Source organism: Manihot esculenta, chromosome 3, assembly GCF_001659605.2.
Source record: "Manihot esculenta cultivar AM560-2 chromosome 3, M.esculenta_v8, whole genome shotgun sequence".
NCBI lineage: Eukaryota > Viridiplantae > Streptophyta > Magnoliopsida > Malpighiales > Euphorbiaceae > Manihot > Manihot esculenta.
This window is the reverse complement of record NC_035163.2, coordinates 1,567,814-1,592,969: the sequence shown is the minus strand read 5'-3', so window position 1 is coordinate 1,592,969 and position 25,156 is coordinate 1,567,814. Positions and strand designations below refer to the sequence as shown.

Genomic DNA, 25,156 nt, shown 5'->3' with positions numbered 1-25,156 from the left:
TTCAATGTATCTAAGATTAATGAATTAAAATCATTGTAATTTTTTTAATTCAATGTATCTTAGATTAATCAAGCAAATCTTTTTCTTTCTCTCTCCCTAAATTCTCTCTCTCCATTTCTCTTATGTCTCCCTTTCTCTTCTATTTCTTCCCTTTATCGTATTTTCTTCTATCTCACAATATAATATTAATATTAATGAATTTTTTATAGGGAAATTTTTAATTTAGTCTCTGACTGTTACCATCATTAATAAGTCAGTCTTTACATTTTCAAAAACCTATTAAAACGTTCTTATCTTTTTTCTCTGTCAACGAAATAGTCATTTTATCTATTTCTGCCGTTAAAAATGTAGCAAAAAACTAAATTACCCCTTTCTTTTCTTTATCCTCCTTTTTCATTGATTCTTCCTCTTTTATTTCTTTGATTCTTCTTTTTCTTCTTCTTTAATTATTCTTCGATTTTTATTTTTATTTTTCTTCTTTAAGGAGGAGGAGATTCTTTTTTTTTTTTTTGGAGGAGGAGAGCCTATTCGTTGACAGAAAGAAACGATAATGACGTTTTAATAGATATAAGAAAAAATAAGAATATTTTAATAAATATGAAAAAAGAACGTTTTAATAAATTTCTGAAAATGTAGAAATTGACTTATTAATAATAATAATATCTAAGAACTAAATAATAAGATTTATTTGAAGGTAAAATTAGATTATAAAAATTTTCTCTCATTCTTGATTTATTAACGGATAAAAGAACGAAAATACTATTTGATTGACAGAGATAAAAGATAAAGACATTTTAATATATTTTTAAAAATGCAGGACTGACTTGTTAATAATGACAATATTTAGGCACTAAATTTTAAATCTCCATTTTTCTATACATCAATTTTATTAACAACTTAATTTGAAAAATTATACAATACACTAGAGCATCGCATGGTACGATAACATAACATGGTACTTTCAGCCATTTATATTGCGACACATGAATAAACCTAATTACAAAGTTGGGCTGCAACGACGACAGAAGAAGCTCCCATTAATTTATTTGCTCTGTAACCCCTGCATCCTGACAGGTTGAAACTCTTCATCTGTGCTGGAAGTTGAATGCTTTGATGGAGAAGGCAAATGTGAATCCGAAGAACACAGCAATACCAACAAGAACAATTGCAACAATTCCAACAAAATCATGTCGAAATCCGAAATAACTCCTTAGGAAATGTTCCACAGTTTCACCACTGTCTAATTCTTCCTTTATGTCTCCATATTGTGAAGCAATCAATCCATACAATGTCCATGCAATAGGACATGCCCAGTAGTTCCATCTCCACCACACAGGCATCCTCTGTCATTTGCAATTTTAAGTCCCTTTTAGTCATGGCCCCTCTTGAAATTTGCCCAAAAAGAAAATGTAATTTACAGTATAGTCCCTAAGATTTTTCAGAACTCACAACTTCGTCCTTACTTTTTTAAGAGCAAACAATTTAGTTTCTAAATTTTTATTTTGTTAACAAAATAACCCTATTAAATTTACTGTTGGTAAAATATTAGTACTGTATATAAAAACTAAATTGTAACAAATTATTAAAAATAAATGGACTAAATTGTAATAAAAAATGATATTTGAATGACTAAATGTTTAGTTTAATAATGAATTTTCAATAAAAAGACTATTTTGTTAACAGAATAAAATTTTAGAGGTTAAATTGTCTCTGGTTAAAATGACAGAAACTAAATTATAGGTTTTGTTAAACCTCAAGTACTATATTATAAATTATCCAAAAAAAATCTAGGCAGTGAATGAAACAAATGAAAAATCTCTGCAACTAAGTCAAGAAAATAAATGAAATCAAGAAGTTACCGTTCTTGGAATGATAAATCCTGAGAAAAGGTTCCATATTCCATAGAAGGCAGATGAAATAATCGCAGCAATGTTGTGGTTGGGTGTAATGGCCACAGTCATCATCCCATAGAAAGTGAAATATGCTAAAGTGAAGTACATGATAAATAGATACCACAAGAATTTGCTGGCTGTCCATTCAAAACCGAGCATAGCATACACTATACCTCCATATATTAGAGTCTGCACTAAAATGTATGGAAGTTCAATCACAACCTGCAAGACAAGGCAAATGATTGAGTTGAAGAGACATTATCAACAAACTCGCCCGTAACCACGGAAAATGTGCTGAACTTTGTGGGTCCATGCACAATTCGGCCCTTGAAAAATATAACAACCGGCTAAAAAAGGAGAGTCCTTTCCTTTTGGAGGTAGGAAAATTATGATCAGGATAGCGGATCCAAAGTTGTGAAACTTGGATACAGACTTTTTGTTGAAATAAAATGTTCTCACTTTTTCCTTTTTATTTTTTTTATTTATCGTTAATGGTTTGCTCTTTTCATATAATATGTGCGGACTAAATCTTTTTATTTGTTTTATGCCCCTAACCTTACCTCTTTCTTAGTTAAGATTGGGCGCAGAGCAAGTACATATATTAGTGGCATTACAAAAATATATTTTTCGTTATTAATATATTTGTTCACGGTAATTATGCCTCTCAGGAGAATTAATGACCGCATCTTTGATGCACTTGCTAGTATTAATACATCTAGAAATTCTTAATTGACTAATTGTAAATAGTCTTAGACTATGGAACAAAGCATTATACTAAGACTTACCTACATCAGGGTATAGATGGCTATTCTCAAATATCACCGAATAGAATGTGATATGATAAGATAGAATGCAATAGAAAGAAAAACACATGGAATTGATTGCCTACTCTTAACGGTCAAAGTGAACCCTCTCATCGTATTAAATTAATGAAATATAGTTTACCTGTCCAAAGGCATATGGCAGTTCAGAATACATTCCAGCAGCTCTTTCTCTGTAAAATACAGTTCTCTCAATAGCCACAACAGGCTGCACTGAGGTAGAATTTTGAAATCCTAAGAAGAGAATAGCAGCATACATGGAACCCATTGCATTAAAGAGGTCTTGTTTTCTGCTTCTGCAATGCACAAACATTTCGTTCGAGTTAGAGCAGGAAACCAAGGAGTTAAGCCTTTAATGGAACATCTGTCATTTTTATCAATACCTTTTGGAGCCTAGATTCCAGAATATTGTCCCAAACATCAATGCTATGAATGTTGTGAATAAGAGTCTCACTGCAGAGTATGGCGGATTTCGCCAATATGACCAATGCTGCTTCCATAGGCAAGCCATACACTGTGTAAAGAAGGACTGTGAGTATTGAGTTGGGAAGTACAGATCTCTTGAACCTGGTGGAGGTATGCTTAGTTCCTTAATCAAGGCTTTGTTTCTCCTGAAATTTTCACATCATAGGTAATGTTACAAAATTTAACCCTAGTAGTTCACAAAACCCTTTTTTACTTTTTCCATTTTTTGAAGTTAATCTGACCTGTATAATTCCGAGTTCTTGTATATATCAGAGAAGTTAATTCCAAGAGAAACTTCTTGTGCTGCTGTAGTAACTTCTAACATCCAAGTTGCAGGATTATAACCGTCCTTTACCTTTGGAATTCCCTCAATGTCCTTCAAAAAAAATTTTTAAGACATTGTTGTCAGTAATTTAGCTGTTATGAACACTAAAGTTTTAGTCTTTAGCATCATTCATTTACTAGCCTAACCTCAAAATACTTGATCAGGTGGCAAGCATGTCGACCGACTGGACCCACATAAATTTCTTCCCCTCCCCTCTTCAACAAAAGTAACTGTGATGTGAAACTCAGGGTATTAGAACTTGAACTTAGTCATGAAACCAAAAAAGGTCATAGTTCCATATTAATAGAGAAGAATCTCACCTCATCAAAAGCATCAAATATGTCAATGCTTGGTTGGTGAATTGTGCACACCACAGTTCGTCCAGTATCCACTGTGTTCCTCACTGTTCTCATAACTATTGCTGCTGCCCTCGCATCAAGACCAGAGGTTGGCTCATCCATAAAGATTATAGATGGGTTGGCAACAAGCTCAACCGCAATTGTCAGCCTCTTGCGCTGCTCAATTGATAGACCATTTACACCAGGCAAACCAACAAGTGCTACTCTTAAGTTGGTCAGCTCTACAAGCTCCATGACTTCTTCAATAAACATCTGTAATTCAGCAATTAAATTCTACTGTTAATGACCTGACACTAGAACAGAACAAAACAAGCAGTCATGTTTCTGATTTACATTGGTCTATTGCTCTTTCTGATCATTATCATTTGCAGCGTTGATTTTTAAATCATTGTCTTAACTCTTAAGGGTGCACTCCCCACATCTATCTGGTGCATCTAGGATAACATTTTGCTTTGGAGTTGAACCTAGTTGATAAGCTAAGGGGAGCTTCCATTCTTATCAATTGAATCTCATTCTAATCGACTGAGATAATCCTGCTGGCTATTCTTCTTTGTAATTAAGGAGTAAATAAAATTACTACAGCTTACCTTTCTTGTGTCAGAGTCAACCTCAGGGGGTAGACGAAGCCATGCAGAATAGAGCAACGACTCATAAACAGTTACATGTGGGGAGTGGATGTCAGTTTGCTCACAGTATCCTGATATGCGAGCAAAAGTTTCTTGCTTCTTAGGGTATCCAGATATTGAGATGCTTCCATGAATGTAACCACCAGTCTTCCTTCCAGCCAAGACATCCATTAGAGTGGTCTTTCCAGCACCACTAACACCCATTAGAGCAGTTAGGACCCCTGGCCTAAATGCACCACTGACACCCTTCAAAAGTTCTAAACGATCCTCAGTAATACCTTGAGCTTTCATTTCCTGCAAGTATGATGCAAAATTCAGGATGCAGCCCCATCTGGTAATTCACACAGTAACTGAAAGATTATTAAACTTAATGATATGTGAGAAGGATAAAACCATTTCAAAATCACAAACAATTTCTATTGAGTTCTTTGATGCTTTTTTTTTTTGTAAATTTACTATTTAGCCTCTATATTACGAAGAAACTCAATAGTTAATCCCTCAGTTTTGAAGAATACATTAAAACATCCTTGGCATTTAAAAAATTCTATTAGTTATTCATTCTACTAGTTTTAATATTTTAATGTTTTACTATTCAGTTCCTATAATATGAAAAAACTTATTAGTTGGTTTCTCAGTATTGAGAAACCAATTAATAGACTTTTAAAATGCCAATAATATTTTAATATATTTTTCAAAACTGAGAGATCAATTAGTGAGTTTTCTCATAACATAGAGATTAAACAGTAATTTTTGTTTTTGTTTTTGGTACATAGCATTGTTGCTTTCTGAAAAAGCCTTAAGGTACCTGTGGCATGTCTACAACATATTTGATTTCATCAAAAGTGATAGAAAGTGGTTGAAAAGGTAGAATCATCCCCCTTCTCCTGTTCTGATTGACATCACTAAAGCTGCCAACTCTTGTGGAAGGTGTCCTGGATGAGGCACTTCTTTGGCTCACACTCCCTTTTTCTGCATTGTGTTTATAGTGATTAATGATATAAATCTTGAATCATAAAAGGAAAAAAAGCAATAAAAATTGGTATGTCCTGTGACCCACCCAGAGAACTCTCCCCTTTTGATGATTGCTCAATAAACTCTGCAGTTTCGTTAGCAGTTTTCTCAGCATAGGCCTCTTCTGATATTGTTGCTTGAGGCCTCCCAAATGCTGCAATTCGTTCAATCATCAGAATAGAGGGCTTACGTCTGAGAACTGAACATGTATAGATGAACACTTACGATCAAGATATTTTAGTGCCAAAGTGAAAAGGAAATTGAATAGGAATATATATCCTGTCAAAGCTCCAACTGCAATCCAATACCAATATGCTTCTGGAAAAAGTCCACGAGACTTCATGACAGTAACCCCTAATGGCTCTGTTGAGTTAGGAGGAAACTGAAACCACATAATTTCCAAACAATAGTTATGAATATTTACCAATTATCATTTTCTGAAAAATTGAAATTTCTCAGGTTCAAAATTAAGAAAATGAAGCTTACATGGTTCCAACTGTTTCCAAGGAATTCATTCACAGACATACCATTCTGCACATACATCATTGGTGAGAACCAGTAACCCCATATCCACCATTTCTTCACGCTATCTGATGCAACACAATGTATTCATCTTTATCTGACTTTAAAAATCACATCAAGATGAAGAACGGATAACAAGTACATTTAATTCACCTCTTGATATAATAAATCCACCAAGAATTAGCACAGCTAGCAATGCAAATGACCCAACTGTGTTAGCAACAATAACACTCCTTCCTAATGCTGCTGTCAGTCGAAACAGTGCTGATGATGTCTGGTTAGTAATTAGGAGAATGAAGTACTGCTTCAAAAACCTGCCATCAAGAAATTTAGGCAAATTCTAGAACCTGAAGCACATGGATGAACAAATAAATGAGATTACTGTTTATATACCTTCCAATGTTTGGATCAAAGCCTATGACATAGTATGTCATGACCACCCATACAGCAACTTCTACAAAGGTGACAGGGACCTTGAGAATCCATGTGGGTAGAGCATATGCCCATGCCGGATAGAAGAGAAGGTCTCTTTGCTTGTAGAAGACAGGAAGTTTCATGATGGTCATTGCAAGCTCTGAGAATCCATTGAACATGATTATGATGATCGTGTAGAAAAGGGCACCCATATAAATTCCGCCATCTGCTACTGTGTTTCTGCGCATCTCCGTTCTTAGAAATATTGTCATTGACACGAAAGCCATTATAATTAGCTGAAAATAAGGGAAGACAAATAAGCAACTGCTGTCACATCCATGCACTTACAGTTATAGTTCTGGTTGTCAACAATTTTGAAGTCATTTGCAACCAAAAAAATTGGCATTATAGGAAGCGATCTCTAAAAACTAGAATTTTTATTCTTGAATACTAATTCAAATATTTCCATTTAACAAGGAAAAAAATAGAAAGAAAGAAAGAACAGCATACTGCTACTCACTTGGGTCATCTTGAAAATGTATACAAATGAGTTCCTCTTCATGAGCAAATATTCCCTGGAAATGCAAGCTTTCAACAGTTCCTTCTTGCTGACACCATACTTTTTAGTTGTTAGAGAAGCAGGGTGAGATTTGGATTTGTCAAATGGGGTGGCAAGTTCATCACCCAACTTTCGACCAACATGGAATGATTGAAATGCTTCAGCAAATTCCTTCACTGAAACAAAGCTATAAGGTTGATCTTTAAATGCCCAATACTGCTCTTGATCTTTCTTTGACGTTACCTGTCACATCCCAATCAAAGAAGTTTGTTAATAACTTCCACACTTTATAGAGTTTGATAAGGTGTGCAGGACAGTTTGTAATTTTCATAGAAATTACTTCTTGTAAGAAGTCAGCAACTCCTTTCCTCTCAGGACATCTGAATCCCATGTATTCAAAGAACTCAAGCACATTCTCACGGGGCCCTTGATAAACAATTTGTCCATCAGACAGAAGAATTATGTCATCAAAAAGATCATATGTTTCTGGTGCTGGCTGGAGAAGAGAGACGAGTGCAGTTCCATTGAGAATGTGGATTGATTGCCTGAGTGAGTTCACAATTTGGAAAGTAGTTGAACTATCCAAACCAGTCGATATCTCATCCATGAAAAGTGCTCTTGCTGGGCCAACCAGCATCTCCCCTGCATTATATAAACATACTGAGAATTTGAGGATCATCAAGCCAAAAGGGAGAGAGATTGTTTACTATTTTCTATTATACCATAATTGTCTGATATTTTACCTGTCGTAACTCGCTTCTTTTGTCCACCAGAGATGCCTCTTACCATTTCATCGCCGACCAAGATATCAGCACATATTTCAAGTCCTAAAATCTGTAAAGTTTTAAATGCAAAAAGACTGATCATATAGATATTTAACAAGTACATTTTTCATTAATCTAACTAGACATACCACTATGTACCTTGAGAATATAATCTGTAACAACGTTTGCCTCTTGCCCTTCTAGTGCAGCTGCCTATGGAATTTCAAGTATTACTGTCCACTTTAACATATGTATAAAACTTTCTTCCTGTGTAGATTCTTTCACAATTTTACGTGCAAAACAGCCTCTTACCTTCATGTAGATATCAATATCTGGATCTGGTTTGATATTTGCCGCCTTTTCCCTTCTTGCTAATTCTGCCAACATCTCTGAACAATTTCAGAATTGAAGAATAATCAGTTAAACCATTTAATAGTTACTCCGCTGAGTGTATATTTTAATAATTACTTGTTGCTTACCATAACGGGTTCCAACGCCTTGACATCTTGCAGAGAAAGCCAGTGTTTCTCTCACAGTCATTTCTCCTATGTGGAGATCATACTGACTAATATAAGCTGATGTCCTCTGAGGCACAAACTCATCCATTCCATGTCCATTGTATGTTACTTTTCCTGAAAACTAAGATTTCAAAATATCTACATCAGATCAGAAGTCTAATCATTTTTGCAAGGACATGCAGCATGTTGTTCCGTTAAGAACCCAACATAGAAAATTTTTCATTATCCAGAACTTCACAGCAATCAAATGTCAAAGGGAAACCAAGAATGAGGTAATTGACAATGGCTCTAAATGAATCAAATTGTAGACAAATTGAAAAGTTAAGCATCATGACAATTATGGCACTGATGATCATGCTTGAAAAATACATGATTCCTTGTTATCATTGAATGAGGCAGGAATGGTAGAACGAAAAGAACAAAAGAAAAATCGAGAAATTTACTATTTAGTCTCTGTAGCATGGGAAAACTCATTAGTTATTCTCTATATTTTCAAAAATACATTAAAACATTCCGACATTTTAAAAAATCTACTAATTGGACCCTCCGTTAGTTAGTGTAAAAGAAGTCTAAAATGCCTTGTTTCACACGGACAAATTAGTAGACTTTTTACAAGTGATTAACTATTAATTTTTTTCAAACCACTGAATAGTAAAACACTTTAAACATTTTAAGGGACATTTTAGCATATTTTTCAAAATTGAAGGACCAACTAATGATTTTTTCCATAAAGATTAAATAGTAATTTTTTTAGAAAAAAAAAAAAAAAAAAAAAAAAAAAAAAAAAACACAACCTTCTTCCGCCTTAACAGGAAGTGGAAGAGAATGACTACTTACCTTCAGTTCTTTACCCAGTTTTCCAGCCAGAGCCAAAAGTAACGTGGTCTTTCCTGAGCTTGGTGGGCCTAACAGTAGTGTCATTCTGCAAAAGTTGGGTTAAAACATTAATAAGAAATGAAAAATTCGCTATAATAATTTGATTAACGCAAATATTTAGAGTCACCTTCGAGGCTTGATGATTCCACTAACATCATTAAGGATTGACAATGGTTTCTTTCTACTTGGAAGAATGTGAAGATAATTCAAGAATCCCTTTGGAAAGAGCCAATAAGCAGTGTTAATGAATTACTTCTCGTAAATTAGCCATCTAAAAATAACCAATAGATCCACAAACATGATTCTGAAAAATCATTATACCTCAAACATGTTAGCAGAGAAGTTGAACATAGTAGGTAATGCTCTGCTTCCAACATATGCTTCTGTTTCAACAGTTAAATGCTCAAACCGGACCTCAATTGTCGGCATGTCTAGCCCAACTCTGAATGGTAAATTTTCACAAGAAGTTGAAAATGAAATAAAAACACACGCAAACATATAATCAAACACAAAAAGAACACAAATATTATACACACACACACACACACACATACTTTTCAATGCGGTTCTTGAGCTTCAACAAGAATTTCTCATTATCTTGCTCTGCAATTTTGACTAGCCTCTCAAGAAGATTCCTTTTCTCTATAAATCCTAAGTTGTTTATATCAATCTCTCTGGATTGACCTTCTTCTTCAGTGAGAATCCCTCTCCTTACACGCAAATAAGTAGGAAGCTTTTCTAAAGCAGCCCATTTGAGAGCTTCTTCATCATCTTCATTACAAGAAGAAGACTTTGAGAAAACTTCCAAGGTTGTGTTTCTCCAAATGTTAGAACTGCTTAAACGAGCACTGCTCACTCTACTGGTTATATCACCACCTTCCATTTTCTGGGTTCAATGCTAAAAACTTCCAAATTCAGTATAATCAGCAAAAGAGAAGTTTTCATGCGGGAAATCTGGTTGTTGGGTTCTTACACTGTTGAGTGTTTGTTCAAAGGGAAAGACAAAAATGTCATTCTCTCTTACACTGAGCAGAAGAGTTTATGAGATTTTCTTGCATTAAAAGAAGAATCTGTACACTTATATACAGAGGGAGTTAAAATTTTTTTGGAAGATTTATAATTTAGTTATGGTTTATTATTAAAAAATCGGTGGCTCCCGTTTGTAGAAATCTATTAAAATATTTTTATGGTTTTTTTGTCAACGTCGATAAAAATAAATAAAACATAATAGAGAAAGTTTTTAAAACTCAATTTTAATTTTATATAAAATCTTTTATTTAATTTTTAAATATTATTATTATTAATAAGTCAATTTCAGTATTTTTAAAAATTTATTAAAATGTTCTTATTATTTTTTATATCTATTAAAATATTTTTACTTTTTTTTATATTTATTCTCCTCCTCTCCTCGTCGTCCTCCTCCTCTTTCTCAAAAACAAAAGAAAAAAAAGATGATGATGATGATGGAGAATGAGAATGAGAAGGAGAATGAGAATGAGAATGAGAAGGAGAAGGAGAAGGAGAAGGAGAAGGAGAAAAAGATGATGATGATGATGGAGAATGAGAATGAGAATGAGAATGAGAAGGAGAAGGAGAAGAAGAAGATAAAGAAAAAGAAAAAGAATCTCTTCCTCTTGAAAAAAAAAATTAAAGAAAAAGAAGAATTAAAGAAAATGGAGGAGAAAAATAACTAATTTGATCTTTTAATTTATTTTTAACGATAAAAATAAATAGAAAGATATTTTTATTGATATTGAGAAAAGGTAAGCACATTTTAATAGATTTTTAAAAATATAGGGACTGTTTTATTAATAATAGAAATATTCAGAAACTAAATTATAAATCTCTTAAAATTTTTAAATTTTAATAGTAAAATTAAAAAATTACATAAATTTCATTTGTATTTTATGTAAATTAAATCACAGACAGTAAAGAATTGATGAAATTATAAAAAGAAATTTTATTTTTTTTAATATTTAAATATAGCGATGAACATAAAATATAAATTAAATAAGTTAAAGAAACTACAAATGAAATTTACATAAAAATGCATATGAAACAAAGATAATATAATAATTTTTCTTAAAAAATACTCTAAAATTTATGGGGAAGCTTGAAATTTTTAGAGAGGCAAAATTATTTATTAGAAAGTAGATTGAAATTCATAAATAAATATTTAGTGCGATATTTTCACCTAATGATTGATTGATTCAATGAATGAATGTCTGTATTTTTATTCTATGACAAAATAAGAGATTACAAAATAATTATTGAAATAATATAATAATTTTTTAATAATAAAACATTATTTATTATAATTTAAAATATTAAAATTTAATTTTAATTAATATTAAAATTATATATATATATAATATTTAACTGGAGAATTTTAAATTTTTAAAAAGCTAATATTTTACATTTTATTCTTATAAATTTAAAAAATTATTTTTTTAATTTAAAAAAAATAATAATAATTGTACTCGTAAATTTAATCTGATAACACGGATAAATGAAAAAATTTGAGAAATCTCAAATTTTATTCATCCAATCTTTAATTTCTATTTAAAAAAAATTAAATTAAATTTAATAGAAATCAATAAAATTAATTAAATAGTAATATTGAATTAATTTAAATATTTTATTTAATTTTTATAATTTTTTAACAAACCAACAAACAATTATTTTATACTCAATTCTCATATTTTAATTTTGTTTCTTTTTTTATTTTCTTTTTTATTAATTTAGATATAATATTATTAGAAATGTAATATTTCATTTGTATTTGTATTTTTTTAATTTTTTTGAAAAATTAAAATTAATTATAGTTCTGCATTTATAATATATTTTACAGATACATTATTGTAATTTTATGTAATATTTTAGGAGTAATAATTTTTTTATTTTTATAAAATTAAAATTAACTATATTTCTGAAAAAAAAAATATTAGGCAAAAAATATTTTAGCTTTTTAAATTTCAGCAAAATTAAAATTAGTTACATTTTTTTAAAAAAATAAAATAGTGTGCAGAAATTCTTTTATTTTTTAAATTCTAAAAAATTAAAATTAGTTACATTTCTAAAAAAATTTTAAAATAATGTACAAAAATTATTTTAATTTTTTTTAATTTTTGTAAAATTAAAATTAATTTTTTTAAATTTTGATGGTTCTATTATTAAGGAGGTAGTTTACAAAATTTAGAAGTTTTTAATCTATAAAATTAATTAAAATTTTATTATTTAAAATATAATATTTTACTTTCATTTATTTTTTTATACTTTTTAATTTATATTTTTCAATTGTATTTTTTTTATTTTAATAAAATATAAATGAGTAAGTAATTTGCTGTTGAAATATAAATAGATGGCTACTCAATTATATTTTATATTCACTAAAATGTTAATTAGGTAAATTTTATTTTAAATAATAATAATTAAAGCAACTTATAAATAATTAATCTGAATTTTGTTTTTGACTTATTTAAGTATGGGAAAAAAAGACAAAGCATGGGGTAAGCTGACTTATAAGCCTTCTAGAATAACCGATAGCGGGTAGGTCCTTAACCTTTCCCCTTTCTGTCCCTTTTTTATTATTTTTATATTTAAATATTACTTTATAATATTTTATTATTAATAAATAATTGAAAATATTAATATAAATATTATATGATGAGATATTAATTTAATATAAATTAAATTATAAATTTTAAAATAAAAACTATTTAATCTTTTTTTTATATTTTTAATTAATAATTATATTTTATTTATTTTATTCAACTTTTTAATTATATTTAAAATTTTAAAAATTATTATTATATGAAATGCTTATTTGATATAAAATTAATTATATATTTTAAAATAAAATATCGAGTCTCAATGTATTTAATTTTATTAAAGTTTTTAATTTGTTAAAAATAGAAAAAATGAAGCTTTTGATTGGAGCATCATTTAACAGATATTTTTTGTAAAAAAAAAAAAACCGAGACGTATGTGCTTACTTCAGCTTTAAATCTCAATTTAATTATTAATATAGGAAAATTTTTTATTTATATAAACATAGTATATTATTTTCGTATAAAAAATATAGAACCTTAGTATTAGACAAAAAATTTTAATTTTTTAAATCATTTTATATTTATCCTTAAAATTTTAAATTTTTAATAATATTATTATATTTTTTTATTTATTACAATTATAATTATATAATTATATAGAAGTTAAAAAATTAACGATAAATTATAATTTAGTTTTAAATTTTTTATTAATAAAATATATAATTTCTTAATTTAAATTTTACATTTTAAAATATATATATTATATATTTTATATTTATTATATATAAGAATAATAATAAATATTTATAAAAAAAACTCTTATTTTAATAAAATAGCATATAAATATTATATATAACGGTGTGTGTATATTACTTTATATAGAAAACTTTATCTAACCTCAATAATTTTAAATAAAAATAAAATATCATATGCATTTATATATATGTGTGGGTAAATAATAAAATTGATAAAAAATAATTTTGTTGAAATAAATATATTTTTTAAAAAATTATTTTATTAATCGAATAAAACTATATAATATTATTATGACTTACCATTAATTTCTTAAAATTTAAGTTGATTCTCCTGTTATAATAGTAACAAATTAAAAAAAATTAGTTTTATTATTTAAAATTTAAATTTTGGCTATGAGTATAAATTAATAAAGATATTTAAGAGTTTTTCATCATTTATGACAAATGTAAATAGCAACTTTTACATAATTATAAAAGGTATTGTATATATATCAAAAATATTAATATCCCATTGCATATATTTTTAAGAAAACTCTTTAATTTTTAAACTATAATTGGTGGATTATAGTGTAATTAGGGCATATTCCTTTAATAATTTTAATTATAAATGTAATAAATATCATAAATTGACAGAATTTCATATTCTGTGTCATTCCTTTTGTATATTTAATATATTGCTGAAATTGCCAATAAAAAAATATATTCTTAAATGTTAGAAAATATTAAAATTAGGTTTTTTTTTTAAATTAAAAATTAAAAATTGAAAGAGTAGAACGTGATATCTCTCAGATTTAGTTAGATGCACTCATCACCGATATATATTTGTATATTTTTAAATTTTATGCTTTTCAAGTTTAACGGCAAACGATCCATTTCAAAAAAAAAAGCTTAACAGTAAACGATGTCGTTCACTACATTAAAAAATATGAAAATTTTTGGAATATTCTAGCCACTACACCCTTAACAATTTATTTTATTTTGAATACAAGTGGTTGACTATGTATGATTTTTTTTTTTAATAATTAGAATATTACTTAAATTTCTTCCTAACTACTATATATTAAATCACTAACTAATCCACAATGAGATTTAAAATGGGATAATTGCAATTTAAACAAAAGGACAAGTTTTGGTTGAAGAAGAATGAAGCCAAATCCTGCATAGAAGCATCTTATTAGAAGTAACACCCTTTTGTTCTTTATGAAACCTATTATGAAGTTTGTAGTCATAGAATGAGCATATTCTCTAAGACAAAATTGATGTTATTCCATGTTGCTATCTGCCAATATTGTTGAATAATCTACTTTATTATACATAATCATGGCCTAACATTACATTTTGTAATAAGATAAAGAGTAATTGACCAATTGAACAATTTCAATATATATACAGACTACAAGGCTTTATTAAAACAATTTATAATAATCTCTATCAATCAATTAGTCTATAATTATGTAATCTCCTATAATTATGTACAAATTATATTCACATTCTAACACATTTAAATAGGATTACAAAAAAATCAAATGTCCTAAACAGAGAAATTCCTAAATAATCAAAATATTCTTTCCTAATTAAAAAATTTTCAAATAATAGAAATCTGATCTTCATAACTATGATATAAAAATTTGAATGAAAGACCTTAATATTACAATTAAAAAAATAAATGAAAATAATTCCTAAATCTAATTTTTCATTGACTGTACCATTCTCCTTTAGTTGAACAGATAAAATCTGACAGCAAATTATCAGCCTTCTCCTCCAGACAAGCAAAATGGCTGACTTCAAGTTTCCTTTTGCTACGTTATTATAAATATGGAAATACTTCAAATATTTCATAACCAAATTTCAGGATTGCTACTATCTCCATTTTTAAAGTTCAGAGTGATGGAAATAAAATAAATATCAAAATTAAGTGACTACGAGTAAAAATTATCCTATTTCGGGGAGCAAAAGCCGATGATCATTTTGGTCACATTAGTATTTTGTGTATCCGTTACTGATATTCAACAAGTGTTCTTTAACCATCATATGGGTCTTTTAAGTTGGCTACATAAATCAAATCAATTCTTTTACAGTGCATATTTCCTTTACATTAACATATACAAAAGGGCTTATCTTTTTTGGAAATTAAGTGATTTGATAGCTAAAGCAAAGATGAATGCAAAGAGCACAGAGATTCCAATAGTGACAACTGCAGCAATTCTAACAAAATCATGTCTAAACCCAAAATATCTCCTCAAGAAAAGATCCAGAGGTTCACCAGTCTCTAACATGTCCTTAAAATCTCCAAATTGTGAAGCAACCAATCCATATAAGGTCCAAGCTAGTGGGCAAGACCAATAGTACCATTTCCACCAGACAGGAATCCTCTGTCATAAACGCGTTTATGCTCTTCAATCGTGAGATAATTAAGATGATAGATAGAAGGAAAAAGAGAAAAAAGAAAAAAGAAAACAAGATGTTACCGGTAGAGGGATAATAAATCCTGAGAAAAGGTTCCACAATGCATAGAAAGCAGATGCAACTACTGCAGCAATGTTGTGGTCGGGTGTAATAGCTGTAGTCATCATCCCATAGAAACTGAAGTATAAGAAGGTGAAGTACATGAAGAAGATATACCAAAAGAACTTGCTCAATGTCCAATCAAATCCAATCATGGCATAAACTATGACCCCATATATAATAGTCTGGATAAAAACGTATGGCAGCTCAATCATAACCTGAAATCAAGAAAAATGGTTAAATGAAAATTCATTAGGATAATAATCCCTTGAGTCACAGAATAGGGAAGAATCACCAAGCTTTTAACTGTCATAAAATACCACACTAAGTTAATGATTTCATGAGTTTTCTTTAGCTAACAGAAAGGAAAATATAAGAAGCAAACAATTTACCTGTCCAAAGGCATATGGCAATGCAGAATACATTCCAGCTGCCCTTTCTCGGTAGAAAACTGTTCTCTCGATAGCCACAACTGGCTGCACAGATACAGCATTCTGTACTCCTATGAAGATAAGTGCGACATACATAGAACCTATTGCGTTAAAGATATCCTGTTGCCTTCTTCTGCAAATTCACATGAGTTAGAGAGCAAAATGGAAAAATACTTGAGCCTTATCTAAGACTGATAGTACGTAGCATTTCCTTGTACCTTTTGCAACCCAGATCCCAGAAAATAGTCCCGAACATCAAAGCTATTACAGTTGTGAACAAGAGTTTCACTGCAGTATATGACGGGTTTCTCCAATATGACCAATGCTGCTTCCATAGGCAAGCCATACATTGGGTTAAGAAAGGCTGCGAGTAATGAGATAGGAAGTACAATTCCTTTGAACCTGGTTGAGGTGTGCTTAGTTCCTTGATAAAAGCTTTGCTTTTCCTGAATTATTAACCAATACATCTCACTAGTAACTTTATATTGAGGTGCCCATGAAACAGGGATTTAATCTTATTAGAACATAAAGTTTTCCTTTCAAATTTGGTACATTTTGAGGTTTGAATTAACTGCTCTCATTAACGACACCAATTTTCTTGAAAATTAATGTCTGTAAAGATAATTTCACCAAAGTTAAAGGTGACTGACCTGTATAGTTCTGAGTTCTTGTAAACATCAGCAAAGTTAATCCCAAGAGCAGCTTCCTGGGCTGCTGAAGTAATCTCCAGCATCCAAGTTGCAGGATTGTAACCATCCTTAATCTTAGGAACTCCTTTGATGTCCTTACAACATTTTAAGTCCTCAAATTTATCAGATAACCACTAAATAGGAGAAAGATTGCAATAATTTTCTTTATCAAGCATATATTACACTAACCTCAAAATACTTGATCAGATGGCAAGAATGGCGGCCTATTGGACCTGCATAAATTTCTTCACCTCCCCTTTGCAATAAAAGTAACTGGAAAGTGATAGTGTAGATATTAGTACTCGCATATGACAGAAATTTCTTGATCATGAAAAATATGACTTACCTCATCAAACGCGTCAAATATGTCAATGCTTGGCTGGTGTATCGTGCACACCACCGTTCGCCCAGTATCTACTGTGTTCCTAACTGTTCTCATAACTATGGCAGCTGCCCTGGCATCGAGGCCAGAGGTTGGCTCATCCATGAAAATTATAGATGGGTTGGCAACAAGTTCAATTGCAATTGTCAGCCTCTTGCGCTGCTCAGTTGAAAGACCATTGACACCAGGCAATCCTACAAGTGCTTCTCTTAAAGAGGTCAGCTCCACAAGCTCCATAATTTCCTCAATGAACATCTGCAGCCCATCAATTATATTTAACCTCATTACTATAATGTGTGAACAGAACAAAAATACTGTTCAGAGTCTTGATTACTATCCGACTGTTGCTCTTTTTTATGAGAACATGCAGCCATGAGTTTTAATGGCATTACTTTTGTCCCTCCGAGCTGTCAAGCACATAAAAGAAGTGGGAAAATATGTACCTTTCTTGTATGAGAATTAACCTCAGGGGGTAGTCGAAGCCAAGCAGAATAAAGCAATGACTCATAGACTGTAACATGTGGAGAGTGGATATCTGTCTGTTCACAGTATCCTGATATGCGAGCAAAAGTCTCTTGCTTCTTTGGATACCCAGATATGAAGATGCTTCCCTCAATGTAACCATCTGTTTTTCTTCCAGCTAAAACATCCATAAGTGTCGTCTTGCCCGCACCACTAATACCTATAAGAGCTGTTAGGACTCCTGGCCTGAAAGCACCACTGATACCCTTCAGAAGTTCTAAGCGATCTTCAGGAATACCTTGAGCTTGCATTTCCTGCAAGTATGATAGAAGTTAATGATCCAGGCATTCAGCAATTCCACTGTAATAAAATAGCTTTTCTCCAACTGCATAAGGCTTCTCACAATTTGCTCATTAGCAGAATGATTATGAAAAATAATGACAGATGACATGACATTGGTAAAACTATTTTGAGCTTAGGAAATTCAACTATTTCAAACTTCAGATTTTTCTCAAATCCCCTGAAAGTTCAACGTTTCAGTAGTTCTTTCAAGCTAGACGAAAAAATTATTGCATCTTGATTAAAGTCTCAAGGTACCTTTGGCATGTCTACAGCATATTTGATTTCATTGAAAGCAATAGAAAGGGGTTGGAATGGGAGAACTATTCCCCTTTTCTTGTTCTGATTTGCATCATTGAAACTGTCAACTCTTGCAGATAGTGTCCTGGATGAGATACTTTTATGGCTCTCATTCCCTCTTTCTGCATCGGGTTTCAAAGTGGTCAGCTTACAACTAGATTCATATAAGAAGAAAAGGCAACAGAAAAAAAGGAAAGTCTAATAACACACCCAGATAGCTCTTTCCACTTGTTGATGATTTACTAAACTCTCCAGTTCTATTAGCATTTTGCTCAGCTAACACCTCTTTTGATAGTGTTGCCTGAGGCTTCCCAAATGCTGCAACCAGCTCAAGCATCAATAGATTGGCCCCAAAATTCAAATTTGACAACATAAAAGATGGACACTTACGATCAAGATATTTTAGGGCTAAAGTGTAAAGGAAATTGAATAATAAAATATATCCAATTAAAGCTCCTACTCCAATCCAATACCAATGTGCCTCAAGGAAAATTCCACGAGATTTCAACAAGCCAACTCCTAATGGCTCTGTAGAGAGGAAAGGAACCTGCAATGCAAGCATTTTCACATAACTATCCCCAATATATCAAATATTATTAATGAAAGTTTCATTTCCGTTCCTCATTAAAATTTTCAAGGAAACGAAGGCTACATGTCTCCAATTCTTCCCAAGAAATTCATTCACTGAGATAGCATTTTGCACATACGTCAAAGGTGAGATCCAATAACCCCATAACCACCATTTATTGATGTTATCTGATGCAAAACAATGAGCACTTTAACTTCAGAATTTAAGTAACATCAGGATTAACATATGAAAAAATAAAATAAAACACGTTTATAAATACCAAATTCACCTCGTGATATGACGAACCCACCCAAAACCAATACTACAAGTAATGCGAAGGATCCAACTGTGTTAGCCACAATTATATTTCTTCCTAGTGCTGCCATCAAACGAAATAGACCTGATGCCATCTGGTTTGTACATAGGAGTATCAAATACTGTTTGAAAAACCTGCAATTAAGAGAAATAAATTCTGGAAAAACATTAGCTCCAAGCGTTAGGGAAGAAGCTCCATCAAAGATTTCCATTTTCCCACCTTTCAATATTTGGATCAAAACCTATAACATAATAAGTTATGATCACCCATATGGCAACTTCGACAAAGGTGACGGGAATTTTGAGAATCCATGTGGGTAGAGCATATGCCCATGAAGGGTAAAATAGGAGATCTCTTTGCTTGTAGAAGACAGGGAGTTTCATGATGGTCAGTGCAAGCTCTGTGAACCCATTGAACATAAGCGTAACAATTGCGAAGAAAAGAGCACCAAGATAGATCCCTCCATCTGTTAATGTTTCGCGGTGCATTTCCGTTCTCAGAAATACTGTAACGGATATGAGAGCCATAATAACAAGCTGAAAGAAGAGAAGAGCAATTAATCATACACTGTCCCACCCTAAATTTAGAATTTGAAGTATTGAACCTGCTAAAAAATCTTTGTTAGTTGAAAGAAGATGTTCAAATGCTAAGGTCATTTCTGAATAGTGAAAACTACTCTATGCCACAATTTCCATAAGATCGAAAGAGTATAATGCAGTATACGCACTTGGGTCATTTTGAAAATATATATGAATGAGTTCCTCTTCATGAGTAGAAGTTCTCTTGAAAAGCATGCTTTCAGGAGCTCCTTCTTGCTGATACCGTACTTCTTAGTTGTTAGAGCAGCAGGATGGCATTTAGACTTATCAAATGGTGTAGCAAGTTCATCACCTAGTTTTCGCCCAACGTGAAATGATTGAAATGCTTCAGCAAATTCCTTCACAGAAACATAGCTATAAGGCAAATCTTTAAGCGCCCAGTACTGCTCTTGGTCTTTCCTTGACGTTACCTATTGCATCACGACAAGAAAAGTTGATAAACAAGTTGAACAGATTCTAGAGATTGATAATAAGCATATGGAATCAGACAATGAATTACTTCTTGCAAGAAGTCAGCAACTCCTTTCCTCTCGGGACATTTGAATCCCATGTGTTCAAAGAACTCAAGCACATTTTCTCGTGGACCTTGGTACACAATTTGTCCATCAGACAGGAGAATTATATCATCAAAAAGATCATATGTTTCTGGTGCTGGCTGGAGAAGAGAGACAAGTGCAGTTCCACTGAGAATGTGGATTGATTGCCTGAGTGAGTTGACAATTTGAAAAGTTGTTGAACTATCCAAACCAGTTGATATATCATCCATGAAAAGCGCTCTTGCTGGTCCAACCAGCATCTCACCTGCATTGTAGAGACCAGTAGAGAAGATAATAATGTATGTACAATGATTAGTGCATCAAGAAATTGAATGGGTCGTTAAGAAGGTGATCAAACGGTGGCATAAGTTTGATTACCTGTTGTGACTCGCTTCTTCTCTCCGCCAGAGATCCCCCGAATCATTTCATCGCCAACCATTGTATCAGCACATCCTTCCAGTCCTAAAATCTGCGTAAAAATCCTCAATTGCATTTTCAATTCCATACAACAATCAATTTAGGTTATATTTTGGTTCTTTATAAGGTATCCATTGTGTTCACCCCACTCCAGTTGGCAGAAGGTCTCCAGAGCCCACACCCCTTTCACTGCCCTCCATACCGTCACGGTGAGACTCATCGCCTCCGGTGGAAGGCCGTGGGCTTAAATAAATAAATATATTTGCATATTTTTTGGTTGAACGAGCGAAACGTCGAGGGGCTATTAACATCAAACGGCATCGTTTCAGGAATTTTCAAGACACTCCAAACCAGTAACCTCAATATCAATTTATTAAAAGAAATTGTAATTATTGTAAAAAAAATTTTAGCGACAATTATTATTAGATTATTAGTGATTTATATTTTAAAATCACTCAACTCTATTTATAATATTTAATTTTTTAAATTTTCCTACCAAGAAAATAGACAATTACGTTAAATATTATATTATTTAATTTATATAATTTTAATTATATATTATTTAATTCATATAATTTAAACTATTTAATTTCTATAATTAAAATTTTAACAACTTCTTTTCAACTGCATATAAAATTCACAAAAAAGAAACTGCATATAAAATAATATTTTTTTAAATATATCTTTTAACTCCATTAAAATCAAAAATTAACTTTTCTATTTAAGAATATAATCTGTATGTGTTCACGGACTTTGTTATCGTATAATCTGTATGTACTCACAGATTTAATTTAATAATAAGTGAATTTGATTTTATTTCAAAAAAAATTAAAAAAATATAATCAGTACCTTAAGAATATAATCTGCGACTACATTAGCCTCCTGCCCTTCTAGAGCTGCTGCCTGCAAAATTCCAGGCATGAAAGAGTATATTTTATTAGGGCAGTAATCTCGAACACGTTTCGTCATGAATTCAAATATTTGTGGATCCCTTTTAATTTCGACAGGCTTCTGTCTGCAAAATTATTCAATTTAATTTTCTTCTCACCTTCATGTAAACATCAATATCAGGGTCTGGTTTGATATTAGCAGCTTTTTCTCTTCTTGATAATTCTGCTAACATTTCTGCATATTTTTTACAATTTCATGAACAGTTAATTCAAACCCTTTTCTCCAAAATTTTTTTAACTTGTATGAGGATAAATTATTCTGACCATAACGAGGGCCAACCCCTTGACATCTTGCAGAGAAAGCCAGAGTTTCCCTTACAGTCATTTCTGCTATATGAAGATCATACTGACTTATGTAAGCTGCTGTTCTCTGCGGCACAAACTCTCCCATTTCATGTCCATTATACGTAACTCTTCCTGAAAACTGAGATCTCAAAACAGAATTTGCAGTATGTTAGATCCCAGAAAATATGGTAAACATTACATCAGTTCAGTTTAAATTAAACAGTATAAATTGAATACTGAATTTTAGAAATTTATTAAAATTAAATTAAATCAAATCGTTTTAATTTAATTTATTAAATTAAATTAAAACATTTTAATTTAATTTATTAAATTAAATTAAAATGTTTTAATTTAATTTCATCGCTTGAATTTTTAATAAATTTTAAAAGTTATATCTTATTTTTACATTTTAAAATTCAATTAAAGTGTTTCTTTCAATCTTGATTTAATAACTATTACAAAATAAGAAGAAAAATAATAAATTTTAAATTGAAAATCTATAAAAAAAATTTAAAAAAAAACTTTTAATTCCTATACCTGTCATACAAAATCATTCAAAAATAATTATTCAATTTGGTTTTGCTGAAATTCTTTTAATAAAATCTGAAACGAGTCGAAATAATTAAAATTTTTTAAAATTAAAATCGAATCAAAGTGAAAAATAAAATGAAATTGAATTTTTGAATTTATTTAGTTGGGTAACTTTTTTTGAGTTTAATCTGAACACTGCTCATAAGAAGTTTCTGCCATGGATGAATAATGAGTTTCTCTAATATTCTTACTTTGAGATCTTTACCAAGTTTTCCAGCCAAGGCCAATAGTAACGTCGTCTTGCCTGAGCTTGGCGGGCCCAAAAGCAGTGTCATTCTGCAAAGTTTGTATTAATTAGCTCAATAATCACTCTTCTGAGAGAGAACTTGACAGTAAACTCTTTGGCAGAATTTGCAAATCCTTTTGCTCACCTTCTGGGCTTGATGATTCCACTGACATCTCGAAGGATTGGCAATGGCTTCTTTCTGCTTGGAAATATGTGGAGACAATTCAAGAATCCCTTCACAAAAGAACCACGCAGCCATTAGAGCTTACAAGAAACTCGTAGATATGATCATATGGAAGCTTTTTATCTCATACCTCTAACAAATTAATGGAGAAGTTGAAGATCGTCGGCAATGATCTGCTTCCAATATAAGCTTCTGCTTCAACGTTTAAATGCTCAAATCTTACTTCAATGGTCGGCATATCAAGCCCAACTCTGTATTTCAATCAAAACATGAAGCTAGCTAGAATGAAATATTAAAAATTTACGTGATTTGTATTAATCATACGTACCTTTCCATGCGATCTCTGAGCTTTAACAAGAACGTTTCATTATCTTGCTCTGCAATTTTCACTAATCTTTCTAACAGATTCCTTCTCTCTAGGAACCCAATCTTATTTACATCGATCTCTTTTTTATCAAGTATAGCTCTCCTTACACGTAAATACGTAGGCAATCTCTCCACAGCAGCCCATTTGAGTGCTTCTTCATCATCTTCAAGATGATGAGAAGACTTGGAGAAAACTTCCATGGTGTTATTATTTGTCCAGCCATTGAAACTGTGTGTTCGTCTACTGCTAATGACTCTTCCTGTATCACTTGCTTCCATTTTTATCTCCCAGCGTCGTCGTTTTACTTGATAACGTAGTCACCTTAGGAGAAGAGGTGGCTCAATGGGTGCAGAAACTCTGGGCATCAGCTAGTATTTATGGATTTATGACACACCCATTGATATGGCTCCGTCGTCATTCAAACGTTGTAAATGCAGTTCATGTATAATTCATATGTAAATGGAACGACGGTTGGCGAGGTAAGGTGTTATTAAAAATTTTGCGCCGAACATCGGCTTACCACTCCTCAGAATTAAATGAAAGAAGCTCGCAGTTGATGTGCCTGTCCACATCTGAAGAAGAGTACTATTTTTTTAAAAAATTAATATATTTTTATTTCCACGTGTGCTCATTTTTTAGATAAGGAATTAGAAAACTCAGTCAATGAATAGAAAATTAAAGTAATTCTTTCATTGCAGTTTTCTATTTTTTTTTGATAAAAAATTTTATTTAATTATTAGTATTATATTTTTATTTTTACTATTTATTAAAAAATATTTTTTAAATTTAAAAAAATCAATAACTAAAAACTATAAATATTGAGTGATAACGTTATAAGACTTTTATTTTATGTTTATTTAAATTTAAAAATACCTTTTTGATTTTTTTTTAAATGAGAATAGAAAATTGGAGAGTTAGAACTGAGAACTTATATGCATTTACTATAAATTTTTTTATTTTTGTTATTTATTTTTTAAAAGTTATTTGTATAAAAATAAGTAGTGATATTTTTTTAAAATATGATGTGTAATAATAAAATATGGATACAAATAATTTTATAAATTATTGTAAATAATAATAATAAAATTACTTTACAAATATATAGTATTATAATAAGTAAAATTATTATTTAATTTTTATGGTCCAGAAAAATATATTAATTAATTTTAGCTGTTGAGCATTATAAAAATAAAAAAATTATTATTTAATTATTGTAGTATATAAAAACTGAATAAGTAGTATATTAATTTTGAAAAATATGTGAAAATATTTTTGAGATCTTAAAAATATATTAATTAATTATTGTAAAATTATTAACCATTAAAAAATAAAATAAAATATTTTTAATACAAAAAATTAATTAATATATATTTTTATAAAATAAAAAATCAATTAATAAGTAAATAATAACATATTTAATAGTTAAATTGCTGAAAATACTAATTAATATATTATTTAATATTCTAGAAATATTTTAATATATTTTTTAAAATAAAAAAATTAAATAATAAATTTTTTTATAGAACTAAATAATAAAATTTCTCTTAAAAA

General features: G+C 30.5%; 2 protein-coding genes across 3 annotated transcripts; both read right to left on the bottom strand.

Annotated features, from left to right (window-relative positions):
• Window positions 1-850: 850 nt before the first annotated feature.
• On the bottom strand, window positions 851-10,189 carry LOC110610686 (pleiotropic drug resistance protein 1). The gene is made up of 24 exons (XM_021750724.2): window positions 9,707-10,189; window positions 9,474-9,594; window positions 9,280-9,368; window positions 9,114-9,198; window positions 8,238-8,397; window positions 8,071-8,147; window positions 7,918-7,971; window positions 7,738-7,828; window positions 7,335-7,636; window positions 6,956-7,237; window positions 6,415-6,731; window positions 6,175-6,335; window positions 5,986-6,089; window positions 5,725-5,881; window positions 5,546-5,653; window positions 5,294-5,457; window positions 4,450-4,782; window positions 3,824-4,114; window positions 3,650-3,733; window positions 3,421-3,554; window positions 3,097-3,324; window positions 2,838-3,009; window positions 1,860-2,114; window positions 851-1,343 (listed from the first exon to the last, which is right to left on the bottom strand). The coding sequence occupies exons 1-24, from the start codon at window positions 10,033-10,035 to the stop codon at window positions 1,086-1,088; spliced, it is 4,356 nt and encodes a 1,451-aa protein (XP_021606416.1). The 5' UTR covers window positions 10,036-10,189; the 3' UTR covers window positions 851-1,085.
• A 5,314-nt stretch (window positions 10,190-15,503) lies between these two features.
• Window positions 15,504-24,088, bottom strand: LOC110611990 (pleiotropic drug resistance protein 1). Of its 2 annotated transcripts, XM_021752592.2 has the most exons (24): window positions 23,567-24,088; window positions 23,369-23,489; window positions 23,200-23,288; window positions 23,020-23,104; window positions 22,217-22,376; window positions 22,051-22,127; window positions 21,852-21,905; window positions 20,964-21,054; window positions 20,549-20,850; window positions 20,178-20,459; window positions 19,670-19,986; window positions 19,424-19,584; window positions 19,219-19,322; window positions 18,957-19,113; window positions 18,777-18,884; window positions 18,525-18,688; window positions 17,909-18,241; window positions 17,430-17,720; window positions 17,273-17,356; window positions 17,045-17,178; window positions 16,613-16,840; window positions 16,356-16,527; window positions 15,927-16,181; window positions 15,504-15,830 (listed from the first exon to the last, which is right to left on the bottom strand). In XM_021752592.2, the coding sequence occupies exons 1-24, from the start codon at window positions 23,881-23,883 to the stop codon at window positions 15,573-15,575; spliced, it is 4,344 nt and encodes a 1,447-aa protein (XP_021608284.1). In that variant the 5' UTR covers window positions 23,884-24,088; the 3' UTR covers window positions 15,504-15,572. The 2 variants fall into 2 exon arrangements, with proteins under 2 accessions (XP_021608284.1, XP_021608285.1); XM_021752593.2 differs by lacking the exons at window positions 21,852-21,905; window positions 22,051-22,127; window positions 22,217-22,376; ... (2 more) ...; window positions 23,369-23,489; window positions 23,567-24,088 and having other exon boundaries at window positions 18,525-18,695; window positions 18,778-18,884; window positions 20,964-21,441.
• Window positions 24,089-25,156: the final 1,068 nt, after the last annotated feature.

Excerpts from the sequence above, each read along its gene's own strand:
- LOC110611990 (XM_021752592.2), bottom strand. The coding sequence starts at position 23,883 with ATGGAAGCAAGTGATACAGGAAGAGTCATTAGCAGTAGACGAACACAC. Across the intron at positions 23,289-23,368 it reads TCTCCATTAATTTGTTAGAG|GGATTCTTGAATTGTCTCCA; the intron begins GTATGAGATAAA and ends TCTTTTGTGAAG. Across the intron at positions 18,885-18,956 it reads AGCCCTAAAATATCTTGATC|CATTTGGGAAGCCTCAGGCA; the intron begins GTAAGTGTCCAT and ends AGCTGGTTGCAG.
- LOC110610686 (XM_021750724.2), bottom strand. The coding sequence starts at position 10,035 with ATGGAAGGTGGTGATATAACCAGTAGAGTGAGCAGTGCTCGTTTAAGC. Across the intron at positions 5,654-5,724 it reads GGCACTAAAATATCTTGATC|CATTTGGGAGGCCTCAAGCA; the intron begins GTAAGTGTTCAT and ends AACGAATTGCAG. Across the intron at positions 1,344-1,859 it reads GATTTATCATTCCAAGAACG|AGGATGCCTGTGTGGTGGAG; the intron begins GTAACTTCTTGA and ends TGCAAATGACAG.